Source organism: Danio aesculapii, chromosome 7 (genome assembly GCF_903798145.1).
Source record: "Danio aesculapii chromosome 7, fDanAes4.1, whole genome shotgun sequence".
Classification (NCBI taxonomy): Eukaryota; Metazoa; Chordata; class Actinopteri; order Cypriniformes; family Danionidae; genus Danio; species Danio aesculapii.
The window spans coordinates 65,393,560-65,407,810 of record NC_079441.1 but is presented as its reverse complement, the minus strand read 5'-3'; the positions used below and the strand labels follow the sequence as shown (position 1 = coordinate 65,407,810).

The following is a 14,251-nucleotide window of genomic DNA, read 5'->3' as shown; positions in this document are numbered from 1 at the left end:
TTTCTCCCTGTGAATAAGAAAAGGGAAATAAATACAATAGAATAAAAATATGAAACAAACTGTGCTTTAAGCATCTTCACTGTAAGAAAAAAAAACTTTAATTATAGCTACAAAAGTCCTTCGGTCAAAAGCAGTGAGTGATTTTGTGCTTTTGATTAATAATGATAAAAGCAGTCGGCAGCAGGAATATTGCTGTCACTTTAAGAGCTGTGCCCTTCTGATTAATGGTTTCACTTTCACATGTCTTTTGATTCTCAACTCGTTTGTTTATTACATAAATGAGGGTTATTATGAATAATCACTAAACACTGCGTTTTGACACGGATTTGCATGTATTTGACCATTAAAGCGCTCGCATTAAGATGACTTTAGATGTGCGTGCTCTGCTCGTCTCTGAGGCTGAGCCCACGCACACACAACAGCATGCGATCTCTTTCGCTCTTTTAAAATCATGAATGATTCGAATGCACATCAATGAATGATGCGCATCCCGTGCTGCAAAAGTTACATTACAGTACATGCTTTTAGTAATGTTCACGTGGAACTGAGCTTTGGAGAGCAACAAATGTGTACGACTGGAAAGGGGGCTGTATATGATGCAATAATCGCTCTATCTCAATTAATGTTTTTTCATAATCGTTAGGAGCCAAAATCAAAATGGAAACCGAATTTTCGATTAATTGGACAGCCCTAATTAATACACTGGAAAAATGCTGGAAAATGTGCATGGAACATAAAAACAATTAAGTTTGTCCCTCAAAAAAATCAAGACTTGTGTTGTTTCAGCTCATTTTAAATGAGTAGTTTGAACAAGCAGCAAAAATATAGGTAACATTTTATAATAACTACACACTATGAATCATTTATTAAGCATTAGCACCTAGTGAATTCATTATTTGTTAAGCATCAACTCTTAATAACTGGTTTGTAAATAATGCAATACTTAATTTATTAATGAAAAATGAATCATTAACAAAGTATGAAAGTGCAATTATTAAGCACATTATAAATGTGGTTATAAGTCAAGAGTACAGCATTTGTAGCTGCAGTTATAAACTGCTTACTAACATTTATTTCTGTCACGATCACCAGCGATCTTAACTCCCTAGATCGCTTTTTTGCACACACTATCACATATGGACTTTAAATCCGCCATTTCTCGACGACATTTTCATACATGCATTTCGCTCAAACACACACATGCTTCATCTTTTGGCTGATTACACTCGCACCACCTAAGGGATTTTTAAAGATTGATTACACACTATTTAAAGAGCCCATATTATGGGTTTTTGAAAATGCTCTTCCATATAGTGTGTCACACAGCTCTAAGTGAAGTGAAATGTCCAGCTAAGGCTTAAATCTGTAAGTGTACAGTGTTTAAAACTATTGATTCATCTATAAAAGAGTCGACTCCTAGTGCTTCAAACGAGTCGTCTTGATAATGAGTCATTAGGTGTTTCGTGATGATGCGGCTACGAAACACAAGTAGTTGCGCGCGCAAACGCGGGAGATTTGAAACCTGCTGCCCCGCCCACTAACAGAAAAAAGTCACACACAGACACACACAGACACACAGACAGACACTGGTCGAATGAAGTCACGCTGTGCAGATAGATATTATTGACAGTTCACCCAAAGAGGAAACCTCAGCAATATAGCCTAGCTTTGAGCAGTTCTAGTGCTTCTGGAAACTACATGCTTACAAAGAAGACTTCATCAGTTTGTTAAAGGAAGGATCAGTAAAGACTGTCAGAACATGGATCATGAATCAGTTTTTTCCTCCATTTCACCAGTGTAAGTACGTGCGATTAAAACTGTTGCCTCGTTTACTCTAGCTTGCAAATAATGTATTTAGTTGTGTTTTGTTACTTGTAACCGTGTGTACTGTATCAGGTTAACTCTTTATTTTCTCATATCGCGTGTAACACACACTCACTTCCATTGCCGAGTCTTGTTATCTGTATAGTGACACTACAAAGCGGTTTTCTTGTCTTGTTTTCCCATGTATTTACCTCGCATTGTTTATTTAGTTATCCCTGTCTACCGCCTGCCTTTCGACCTCTCGCCTGCTACTTTGGACTACGATTCTGGACTGCCTTTAAACATCTGTTTGCACCTGTGTTGACCATTGCTTGCCTGACTGCCGAATAAAACCTGCATGTGGATCCTCACCTCAGTTGTCTCTGTCACTCCCCGTGTTACAATTAATGTAGAGTTAATGCTTAACAGGTAATGAATTCACTATTTGCTAATGCTTAATAAATGGTTCATAAAGTGTTACCATATATATATATATATATATATATATATATATATATATATATTTATTTATTTATTTAGTGTATATCGTATAGAAAATTGAAAAATTATTAAACTTTAGTGTGCATCTCAGTTAATAGTTACTCTCCCTGGTAATTAGTGACTTGTTATGATGTTAGGATGTTATTATGTTAGGATGTTATTCAGTTACTAACTTGGTTGCTACTTATGAGAAGTACAGTAACTAGTAAACATAACTAATTCATTTTTAAAGTAACATGCTCAGCACTGGTTGACTGTTCAATTAATTAAATTCAATTAATTCAAACTACAGTATAAGTGCTCTGATCAGGATTTTTGGACCCAAAACATTTGTCTAATAATAATAATAATGTTATGGCATGGTGGCTCAGTGGTTAGCACTGTCGCCTCACAGCAAGAAGGTCGCTGGTTTAAGTCCCGACCGGGCCGGTTGGCATTTCTGTGTGGAGTTTGCATGTTCTCTCTGTGTTCGTGTGGGTTTGCTCGGGGTGCTCCAGTTTCCCCCACAGTTCAAAGACATGCGCTATAAGTGAATTGGATGAACTAAATTGGCCGTAGTGTTTGAGTGTGTGTAAATGCGAGAGTATATGGGTGTTTCCCAGTACTGGGTTGCAGCTGGAAGGGCATCTGCTGCGTAAAACATGCTGGAATAGTTGGTGGTTCATTCCACTGTGGCGACCCCTGATAAATAAGGGACTAATAAGCCTAAGGAAAATGGATGAATTCTCGTCTTCTCTGATGATGTGTTCACTGGCCTACACTCACATAACCCATAAATCACATAAAATCCACCAAAAGAAATCAACAATTTTGCTCAACCAGCTATTTATTTCAGATATACGTCATAATATGTATAAAAAATATCTCAAATTTATTTCAGGATTACTTGAATTAAATTGATGCATATCATACCACTTGAAAACATAGTCTACATTTCCAAATATATGTCTAAATAAGAGAAGAATGAAATATACGTGTACGAATATGACTGTGTAGCTGAACTTACCCACTGTGGTGATGGGACAGGATGATGGAGAGTTTCGGGAGAGACGAGGCCGGGGACTGTGTGGTCTAAAAACAAACATTACCAACACATTCTCAACATAATTGAGCAAGAACAGACCGTAACTCCTTCTTCTTTTAACCCTTGTGTACTGTTCAAATTGACTACCCATTCATTATGTTTGTGGCTGTTTTTGCCCTATTTCCATTATAATAGCATTTTTTGATTGCAAAACCATCACAACAAATAATCATGCATTCTAGAGGTAGACCATTTCGTTTCAGACCATTATATATAGTTCTTTGGAGTAAAACAACAAATTAAAGTGTGTGTGTGTGTGTGTGTCTTACTTTAAGCCAAAAACTAAGCTTTTTTTGCACTGCAACTGATGATCAACTGTAAAAATTACACATTTCACCTCTTCCCAATAGGAAAACCACCAACAATCAATAATGCGTGATTATATAGTGTCATGGCTTTGCAATCAAAAATGTAATTATAATGGAGGTCAATGCGGCAAAAACAGCCCCGAACACAATGAAATGGTGGTAAATTTGCCCAGAGTGTATTGAAAGTTGATTTTTTGAAAACTTTTAAAGTGTTTTCAAAAAAGATGTGTCCAAATAAAATTTGTCGGCAAAAATCATTCCATCTGCTGAAAGACAGAGAAAGTTGTGGCCAAGTTAAGCAAGTTAAGCCTTAAAATCACAGCAGAGTGGATGAAAACATTCTCCCAAACAGCACACAAGGGTGAACAGCCTTTGCACTGCTTATACAAAAAAAACTGTAGCTTCAAAACAGACAAATACACAGGGTATTATTTTAAAAAGACAACTTAATGGGTCTCCAACATCAATACCTTGCTTTCTCGATAGGACAGGAATCCTGCTTGCTGACTTGTCTTGGAAGCACAATGGCTGGTGGGCTCATGTTTACACTCACCATCTTGCTTTCCCCTGGAGCATACTGGGGAAAAATAATAATAATGATTGCTTGACTGACTGGCTGTAATGTTGTTGGGCACATTTTTGGAGAGCTGAGGGGTCTACTTTTTTTTTTTATTAAATGGGACACTTTTGCTTTGCAGAGTTCAAAATATTTTGCTTAATGTTCTCATTTGGCACAATAATGGTAATTCAAGAAGAGATGGGGAATGTTCCTTTTAAACTAAATGTGATCCAGCTTGTTTCACTTTTCGCTCACTGTTTTGATAACAGAAATATCTCTGTAAAATTAAGGCATTACATTGAAAGTGATACAAAAGTTTGAACTTGAACATAAAACACAAAAAAAAAAAGAAAAAAAAAAAGAAAAAAAAACGTATTTTATCCAGAAATGTTCATGTTAATGGTTAATGTTAATGTAATATTGTTGTTTGTCAATATTACCAACAACAAAGAACAATAATATCGGAAAAAATAAAACATGTATATTATTTAGAGCAGGGGTTCCCAAACTTTTCAGCCCGTGACCCCCAAAATAACAATGCCAGTGACCCGCGACCCCCATATTCCTCGGAGGTGGTTATAAATATACAAACATTACACACACAACAATAGGCTTATATAAACATGGGCATATAGACAACACAAAAAGTGCAACAGTTTAACAACCATATCATTTTTATAGTCATTTATTAATCTGTTTAATTTAACATTAACCTCACCTAATGAGACTGGTGGACACAACATTTTCAGTCTATTTATTTTGGAGGCCGTCAATCAGAGATCATTCTCAATGTTCAGTTGTGGCCTGTATTTATTTTTAATGTATTGGATTTCCAAAAGTGTCAGAAAGTTAAACCTGGTGCTATCAAATAATTTCTGCAGCAGCTGACGCTATTGCTGTGTTGTTAATCTAACGTAAACACACAAATCCTATGGAAAAAAAAAGGCTGATGGCATTTCATTTGCATGATGTTGTTTTTTATGTAACTATTAACTACTATCTTCTGTGGGTTATGGATAAAATATTCTCTGTCATTGTCCCGTGACCCCCACTTTGGGAATTACTGACTCAGAGCTTATTTAGAGCAAAAATTAATCATGATTAATCCAAAAAAAGTGTGTTTGACATTATGTAAGAGTGTAAACTGTGTATATTTATGTATATATGCATACATAATGTTATATGTGTAACACGGAGAGCGACAGAGACAACTGAAGTTTAGGATCCACTTGCAGGTTTATTCGAAGTCAGGAAATCAATGGTCAACACAGGTGCAAACAGATGTATAAAGGCAGTCCAGAATCGTGGTCAAATGTAACAGGCGAGAGGTCAGAAGGCAGGCGGCAGACAATGAGAAACGTAAACAAGGCAAAGATCAAAACACGGAGAAACTAGACTAGGAGAACCGCGTTGTAATGTCACTTTACAGGTAACAAGACTCGGCAATGGAAGTGAGAGTGTGTGTGGTTTAAATGGTGTCTGTAATCAGTCTAGAAGCTGCAACAGCTGTGGAAGTCTAATCAGTGGAAATAAGGAAGCATGTGTGTGTGTGTGAACGGAGTGCATGTATGAATATGTAGTCCATGAATGGCGGATTTGTAGTCCATGTGTGTTTGTGTGTGAGATCCAGCGATCTGGGAGTTATGATCGCTGATGATCGTGACAATATGTGATATTAACAGATATGCATGCATATATTTGAGTAAATTGTTATTTATATGTAGATATAAATTATATTTGAATATTATACAAATTGTATATAAAAATTCAATATCTATGTGACAAAATATTTAATACACACATATTACATAATAACACCCATTATTTTGGATATGATTAATAGCAATTAATTTTTCCAGCACTAATTATAATATTTCCTACAATATATATATATATATATATATATATATATATATATATATATATATATATATATATATATATATATATATATATATATATTAGAAAATATTAAAATATTCTAGAAATTTTCTTGAAAAAAATAAAAAAATAAAAAATATTTGTAAAAAATTAAGGAAAATTTATAGAATTAATTACTTAGAATTTCAATATTGACGCATCCCAACAATCAGAGATTATATATAAATAGTCTTTTTACCCTACTTGCTAACACCTTGTAGTTCATCCTTTTTTAAAGGTATTTAAGGTATTTTGTTGTATTTTTTGCAGTTAGAAAGTAAAGTGTAGTGAAAGTGACTGTGAACTGCTCAGATTTTTCAAATATAGCATTCACTCCTGAGGCAGTATGAGAAATTTTTCAACCGCACGGGTACTGTAGCTCCATTTTTTATAGCCCTTGGACAGAAAATCTCACACATACCAGCTGAACACCACTTAGCTTTATCCCATGAGAAAAGTAACATGCTCTGATAACATCCACTTTAAGGACAGGAAGCAAAATATTAGCCTTTGCAATAGTCCAATTACACTCTATTAAATACACATTACAATACATTATTATTAACATTTATACATTTTTTATGTGTATTTCTTATTTTTTTACATTACAATAGTGTTTTAGGGACTGAAAATGTGTAAATTTGAAAACAGGTTGACAAAAAACATTTTAAACTAGACACTTAACACTTCTCTTCAATGAAAAATCCAATCAGTGTTTTTTGAACAAGACAAGCAAGTGCTCATTGTCAGATTTACAACTTGACATTTAACATCAAGTGCTACCATGCTTTTTTTATACCTATAACTACATGCATCGTGCAGCGCTGAGGTCTATTCTGCCATTCAGTACAAAGTGAAAGCTTTATTTGTTTGGCTGTTATTCTAGGACTAAATTACTGAAGTGTAATATAATTTTAAAGAGTGGTCTTATCGAATACCAACTTTTTATGAGTGACTGCATGTGTGGATTGTACGCACTCAAGAATAACACAATGGCTACAATAAAAAAAAAAACACTTCCTGACAGGATTTGATGTTCTCCAAAAGACAAACAGAACAGCAAATCCTTGTAAAACTGGTCCTCAGTGAAGCGACAGCCATGACAGAGAGCCATTCCTAACTACATAACTCAAAATTGTAAAACTAATAGGATTTCATAAACCCATTCTCTGGCATTAAGGTATTGATCTTATCTGAAACCAGATTGAGAGTGGAATGTTGTCTTTCAATAAAATGTTACACTCATTTTCTTCCTCTTCATCTGAACCAGGAGTCACGTTAGAGATATTGTGGTCTGTGCATGTGTTTAATGGTAAAGAAAGTCATTTTAATTACTAGTGTTTTTAGCATTTTAGAATTGTGATCTGTGTGTTTGAAGGGCCAGATTGGGTCAGCTATATCTCACAATTGACTTAAAGGTCCCGTGAAGTGCTTTAAAATACGCATGTTTGACATAATCTCAACCGAAACACAAGGAAAGATTGTGACATAGTGCAGCTCCTCCCCTTTTTTAAAAACAGCCAATAGTGTTTTGTTTAATCGCCGCTCTGCCAGTGAGAGTGGTTGAGCTCAAGTGCATCAAAGGAAAACCAAATGTAAAGCATCCTGAATGGGGCGGGGCATGTCAGATACTAGAGAGGATTTGATTGGTCAGATGATTTGATTAGACTGTAGCATAAGGTGACGTGAATAAAACTGTTGATCCATTTAGGTCAGGGGGCTCCAAAGTCAGTCTTGGAAGGCCGGTGTCCTACTGACTTTAGCTCCAACTTGCTTCAACACACCTGCCTGGAGGTTTCTAGTATACCTACTGTAGTAAGTGCTTGATTAGCTGGTTAAGGTGTGTTTGGTTAGGGTTGGTGCTAAACTCTCCAGGACACCAGCCCTCCAGGACCGAGTGTGAATTTAGGTGGAAGTGTTAAACTACATGCTTTACATGTTTATATCAGTTTTATATATTCTAAACGCAAATGTTGTCACTGTTTTAGAGCGCACGAGCTAATACATATCCTCAAAAACTAACAATACTGATACTAACATCTAAAAAAACTTTATTTCAATTACATGGGACCTTTAACTTTGAAAGGAATATTTGGTTGTATCCAAAAATCACCTCCCGTACCTTTAAATAGTTCACTATTTGAGGGAGCGGACATTTGTAGTGGAGTCTAAAACTATAGTGGATGTTCAGAAGTGCACTCTATCAATCCCACAATGCACAGCAATAACAAATGTTCAGCCCATGTACACTCAACGGCTGGAAAACACCCATAATGCACTGTGAGAATTTACGTTAGCTTTTTGTGCCAAGTTAAAAGTTCTTGAATGTGTTTTGGAGGTTTCCAACTATAGGTTTACATTAGGACTGAACAATGTATCGTTTCAGCATTGATATTGTAATGTGTCAGGATTAGTAGACTATTTTTCAATTCAATTCAATTCACCTTAATTTCTACAGTGCTTTTACAATGTAGATTATAGCAAATTGAAACAGTGTCAGTCCGGTCCACTATCAGGCACAACAGTTCAGAACATGTGATTTGTGGAGTTCTTGCAAAGTTTATGCGTAATAGAAAGAAGGCCTGTTTGAGTATTTCAAGCATGTTTAAAGCATAAGAAATTGTACTCTTTGTAGCTTTAATAAAGATACATTTTATTTAATAATTTAAATGATGAAGACTAGTGTTATTTTACATTTGATTATTCAATTTCTGTATATCTGTATACTATTTGAACAATTTGTACCCAATTCTACCCTGAAAACCACAAAGAACTGTTTATTTCATTTTTATCTTTGAACAATTGTATTTATATATGAATGAATTTTATTATATTTTATTTTATGCTCTCTTACTTAAAATCATTTCAATCAAAACTGATTTCTTTCCAAAAAGAGTTATTCAGGTCATCTGGTGGAACTGTATTAATATTGCAATATATAAACAATAAAATGCAAAAAAAAAAAAAAAAAACAATAACATGCAGCAAACCCAGGCTCATTATTGATACATACCCCTGCATACATTTCTGGAGAGCGTTAAATACATCCCAGGAGGTATTTTTTTTTGCAGTTTTTGTTTTTGTGAATCCACCAGAGGCTGCTGTGTATGCTTTTTCAGATCTTACATTTTTCTGGCGAGTGTCATTTGCGCCTGCTCTTCTCGCGTAAATCCACCAGAGGCCGCTGTTGATTGACTGACTGACCAATCGATTCCCCCACCCACGTCCTTCCTTTAACCCAACCGATAATGATTTTACAAGAAATCCAGAAAAAGAAAAGCCCTCGCGGCAGTCTGATTTTTACCACATTTTCAGATCTTACCACGTTCTCACCCTTTTATTTACTTGTTTATTTTATTTTATTTTATTTTTCGCCTTTTGTTTTACCTGCTTTCTGGAACCATTCTTCACCATACTCTAACCCCGTTGTTGTGGTCAACTCCTCTCTGCGTCTGAAGTTCGCCGACATACACAACGAGTCACTGAATAAATTGGTAACGGCAGAAAAGCTGTCCACACAGAGGTAAGCGGTCAGCTGGTAACGCGAAAAGAAACAGAAGCCATCGGTGGCTTCATACCACCCCGTATCGTTCATTTTAAAGACAAAATGCAGCCATACATACCTCTGGCTACATAATTCATGCTCTCCAGAAATGTATACGGTGGTCCATTTTCACAATGAGCCTGTGTTGCATACAGCCTTAGTCTACTTCATGCAAGGAAATAAACAAATGAATTTGATCTGAATTAGTTTGTTCATGGTTCTGGTCTCTCTAAACCTCTCCTTTCTGAGACGCTGCTCTTCTCTGATTGGTCAGATGATCCAGCCTGTTGTGATTGGTCTACAGCTTACCGCACACATCAGTAACCAAACACCCATCGCAATATCAGAATTACAACAAGGGCTCATTCCTCAAGAATTTTACACACATTAATACTAACAGTAATGATGGTGTCATCTTTACTATTAAATAGAGCCACTGGTTTTACCGTATCAATTTATTTTAGAACACCAGGTAACATCTCTGACCAAGTTTAAAGTACAAAAGAAATCAAAACTAACTATACTGATTTTGTTCGCTCACATTGCTAGTTTTTTGGGGAACAGTTCATCTGCACATGTCATTAAGATAAAAAAATCATGTTCGCCCTTCTAATCTTTAATTAAAATCTGAAAATGCACTTCCTGTTTGTTTTCAGTTAAATTGTCAGATTACATCTGTCTGAGGTATTGGGCGTGGCTAACATACTTATCCACACCCTTCCAACTGTCAGTTTTGACAACAAACAGACATGATGAGGAAGAGGTGTCTGTTAGGTTGTAATAACTCTCCCAAAACCATTTTCTCAATCTTTCTGAATGAAATCCCTACTTTACTACAGCCAATCTGCTCGCAGCAGAAAAACAAGCCACGCCCACTGTTTTCTCATTAAATATTCAGTTTCTCCAGGAACTGCATCACAACACAGAAAAAAAAATGGTTGCAGCTTCTGGTTCATGCGGACTTAAGTAAAGTAATACTCCATACTCAATATACTCTATAACTTTCTAGATTATCATCTGTAATGTGTAAGATACAGTTGGACTCACTGTGGAGGGTGAGCTGGATGTGCTGTCGAGCTCCTCCGGAGAGTCTTCCTCTTCTTCGGGCAGGGTGGGCATTGCCGGGGTGAGAGGGGGTCGAGAGCGTGTGTGTGGGAAGACAAATAAGGCAACAGACTCTGCCACGAAACTTTGAGCTCTCTTCAGGGAAGTTTGCTCACCTCTTGAGCGTGTGAACTGACATACAGGAGGTGGGTCCTGCTGGCCCTGTAGACACAAACCATGAATATAGTATGAGGATACGGTCATATTTGCGGTTTCTTACAAAACAGTAACATCTGTGGCAGTACATTGGTAGACTAAGTGAAGTTTATTTATAAACTAATCCAGAAAGGATCACGTGATTATGATTGAACATGGCTGGTTCTGCATTCACTATGATATCCACTAATCAGATGATTCCTAACCCACTATAAAGAGCCAGGGTTTCTCACTACAGTCATCTTTGATTTGAAGAATCCCCCTTCCAGCCCTACTCCTCCACCTTTCATATTATAGGGTGGCACCGCCTATCCTCGCTCAATTGGGCTCGTGGCTCTCAGCACCGCTACGCTCATCACAGCTACCAAGCCGACCAATCACAGAGCTTGCGACACACGTCATTGCGACGTATAGTTATATATAGTAATAGCTGAATAATATATCGTTTGAGCATGGATATCGTAATGTGTGTATCCACAATAGTCACATCGCAGCCCAACAGGTACAGGACATTAACACGATGTCAAATTGACGTTGTACCCCAACTTTGTGTGACGTTGCACTTTGTTTAGAAATGAAAATCGGGTTGATGTCAGAACCCAACGTTAGGCCAACGTTCAATGTCCAATGTTAGACAGATGTTGCATTTTGTTTATTTTCCAACTCAACCTAAAGACAACAAAATATAAACATCTAATGATCTTACAGCTTGACATTGTGTGGACGTTACCACTATGACGTCTATCAGACGTTGGATTTGGTTACCATACTTGACGAATAAATGTCAGTATTTGACGTCAATATAGCGTTGGTTTAAGATGTTGGCTCGGCGTTGGATTTTGGTCACTTTCCAATACAACCTAAAATCAACGTCATTTCATGTCGTTATTGGACATCAAATTAACATTGTCCTTAGACGCTGGCGACCTTAATGTAACCTAATATTAATGGCTTATGTAGGCCCACATGGAACCTGCGCACGCAGAATTCAACAGATTTTCCGTAGATTTTCCGCAGAATTCCACAGATTTTTAGCCCATAATTATTTCTGTTTATTTACTTGAGTAAACGTGTGTAAATCTAAATTTATTCAGTTTTTTAATTATTTACAGTCAAATTTTTGACTAATATGAAAATGTTCATCTGATTTATATACAATGCAGTTTGTAAAGTAATATTTTCTGTCTTTTAGTAGATATATTATATGAGAGACTTGCTTTGTTTACCAAATAAAGTGGATCTAATTGGATTTGCAGTTAAAAACATTAAATAAAAGTTAAAAAGGTATTACTTTTTATTTCACATATCAGGGTTATAGTTATGATACACCCAAAATAATTCCACCGAAATCCGCAGATTTTTACCAAAATTCTCCGCAGAAATAGCAAAAAACATCCGCAGATTCCATCTGGCCCTACTTATGAGGTTGTGTGTCTGCTGGGAGGTTTAGATTATTTATTAAAGATTAAAAGATAGTGCAAAGCAGTGGCAAAGTGGGTAGCGCTGTCACCTCACAGCAAGATGGTCGCTGGTTCAAGCCTTGGCTGGGTCAGTTGGCATTTCTGTGTGGAGTTTAGTTTGCATGTTCTCCCCGTGTTGGCGTGAGTTTCCACCGGGTGCTCCAGTTTCCCCCACAAGTCCAAAAACATGTGGTATAGGTGAATTGGGTAAGCTAAAATTGTCCATAGTGTATGTATGTGTGTGAATGAGAGTGTGTGGATATTTCCCAGTGATGGGTTGCAGCTGGAAGGGCATCTGCTGCGTAAAACATGTACTGGATAAGTTGGCGGTTCATTCCACTGTGGCGACCCCAGATTAATAAAGGGACTGAGCCAAAAAGTAAATGAATGAATGAATGATTAAAATATATTATTTAAAAAATGATTTATACTATGATGACCATGTTATTTATGATTGTTCAATTTCTGCACTTGAATACTGCTAGACGCCCCTATTTAACTTTTTTATTTAAAACATTTGAACATTGTCGTATTTATATATGCTTGTAATTCATTATATTGTATGCAGATGCACTGCATAGAAAAAGACTTGATCATCCCGCTCGATCTAAATGAACGAAATCTTTCTAAATAGAGCTATTCAAATCATCTGAAGAAATCATATTTATATCGCAACGTATATCACAGCAAAACAAAATGTTGCAATGTCAGATTTATCCAATACTGTGCAGCCTTACAAGCTAACATTTGCCACTGAGTTTTAAGACATTTGAATGAAAACAACGAGATCTATTTGTTATTTTTGATGTGAAAGTTATTGGGTTCAGGCGATCTTTCAGATGGAAAAAGTAAACAACAAATGGCTCTGAAATACACAAATCCTGATTGTGATGGTTATCTCAATTCCTGATCTCAAATGGCCAGACAGTGATTAAAAATTCTGATATTAATTTCTCATCATCATGTCATTCCAGTGCACCAAGACCTTCTTTCATCTTCAGAACACAAATTAAGATATTTTTGATTGAATCCAAAGCCTCCCTCGTCCTCCATAGACAGCAAGAGTCGAGAGATGTTCAAAGTCAAGAAAAGGAACCACATTGTAAAGTACCATTCCATGGTACTTAAATGGTTCAACTGTAATCATATGAAGCTCCAAGAAATGTTTGTGTTTGTGAAATGTTTTGTTGTGTTTGTGTTGAGCTTCGAATGATTACAGTTGAAACACTGTAGTCACAAGGACCGTTTTGACAATGTTTTTGGTTCCTTTTCTGGCAAACAAAATTGTTTTTACTGATTGTTTGGTGTACAAAAGTGTTCTTGGAGCTTCGCATGATTACAGTTGAATCACTGAAGTCACAAGGACAGTTTTGACAATGTTTTTGGTTCCTTTTCTGGCAAACAAAGCTGTTTTTACTGATTGTTTGGTGTACAAAAGAGTTCTTGGAGCTTCGTATAATTACAGTTGAACCACTGAAGTCACAAGGACAGTTTTGACAATGTTTTTGGTTCCTTTTCTGGCAAACAAAGTGGTTTTTACTGATTGTTTGGTGCACAAAGTTGTTTCTAGAGCTTCGTATAATCACAGTTGAACCACTGAAGTCACATGGACTGTTTTGCCAATGTTTTTGGCTCCTTTTCTGGCAAACAAAGTTGTTTTTACTGATTTATTGTGGTGTACAAAAGTGTTCTTGGAGCTTCGCATGATTACAGTTGAAACACTGAAGTCACATGGACAGTTTTGACAATGCTTTTGGTTGCTTTTCTGGCAAACAAAGTTATTTTTTCTGATTTTTGTAGTATACAAAAGCG

At 36.3% G+C, this 14,251-nt stretch overlaps 1 protein-coding gene across 1 annotated transcript in view; it reads right to left on the bottom strand.

Annotated features, from left to right (window-relative positions):
• The window catches only part of mrvi1 (murine retrovirus integration site 1 homolog), a 94,824-nt gene that overhangs the window by 36,789 nt on the left and 43,784 nt on the right, over nucleotides 1-14,251 (bottom strand). The window contains exons 5-7 of the mRNA XM_056462358.1: nucleotides 10,767-10,985; nucleotides 4,167-4,273; nucleotides 3,311-3,375 (exon numbers count right to left, since the gene is read on the bottom strand). Of these exons, the coding sequence (XP_056318333.1) occupies nucleotides 3,311-3,375; nucleotides 4,167-4,273; nucleotides 10,767-10,838 (244 nt within the window). The 5' untranslated portion in view covers nucleotides 10,839-10,985. The remainder of the gene's footprint in view (nucleotides 1-3,310; nucleotides 3,376-4,166; nucleotides 4,274-10,766; nucleotides 10,986-14,251) is intronic.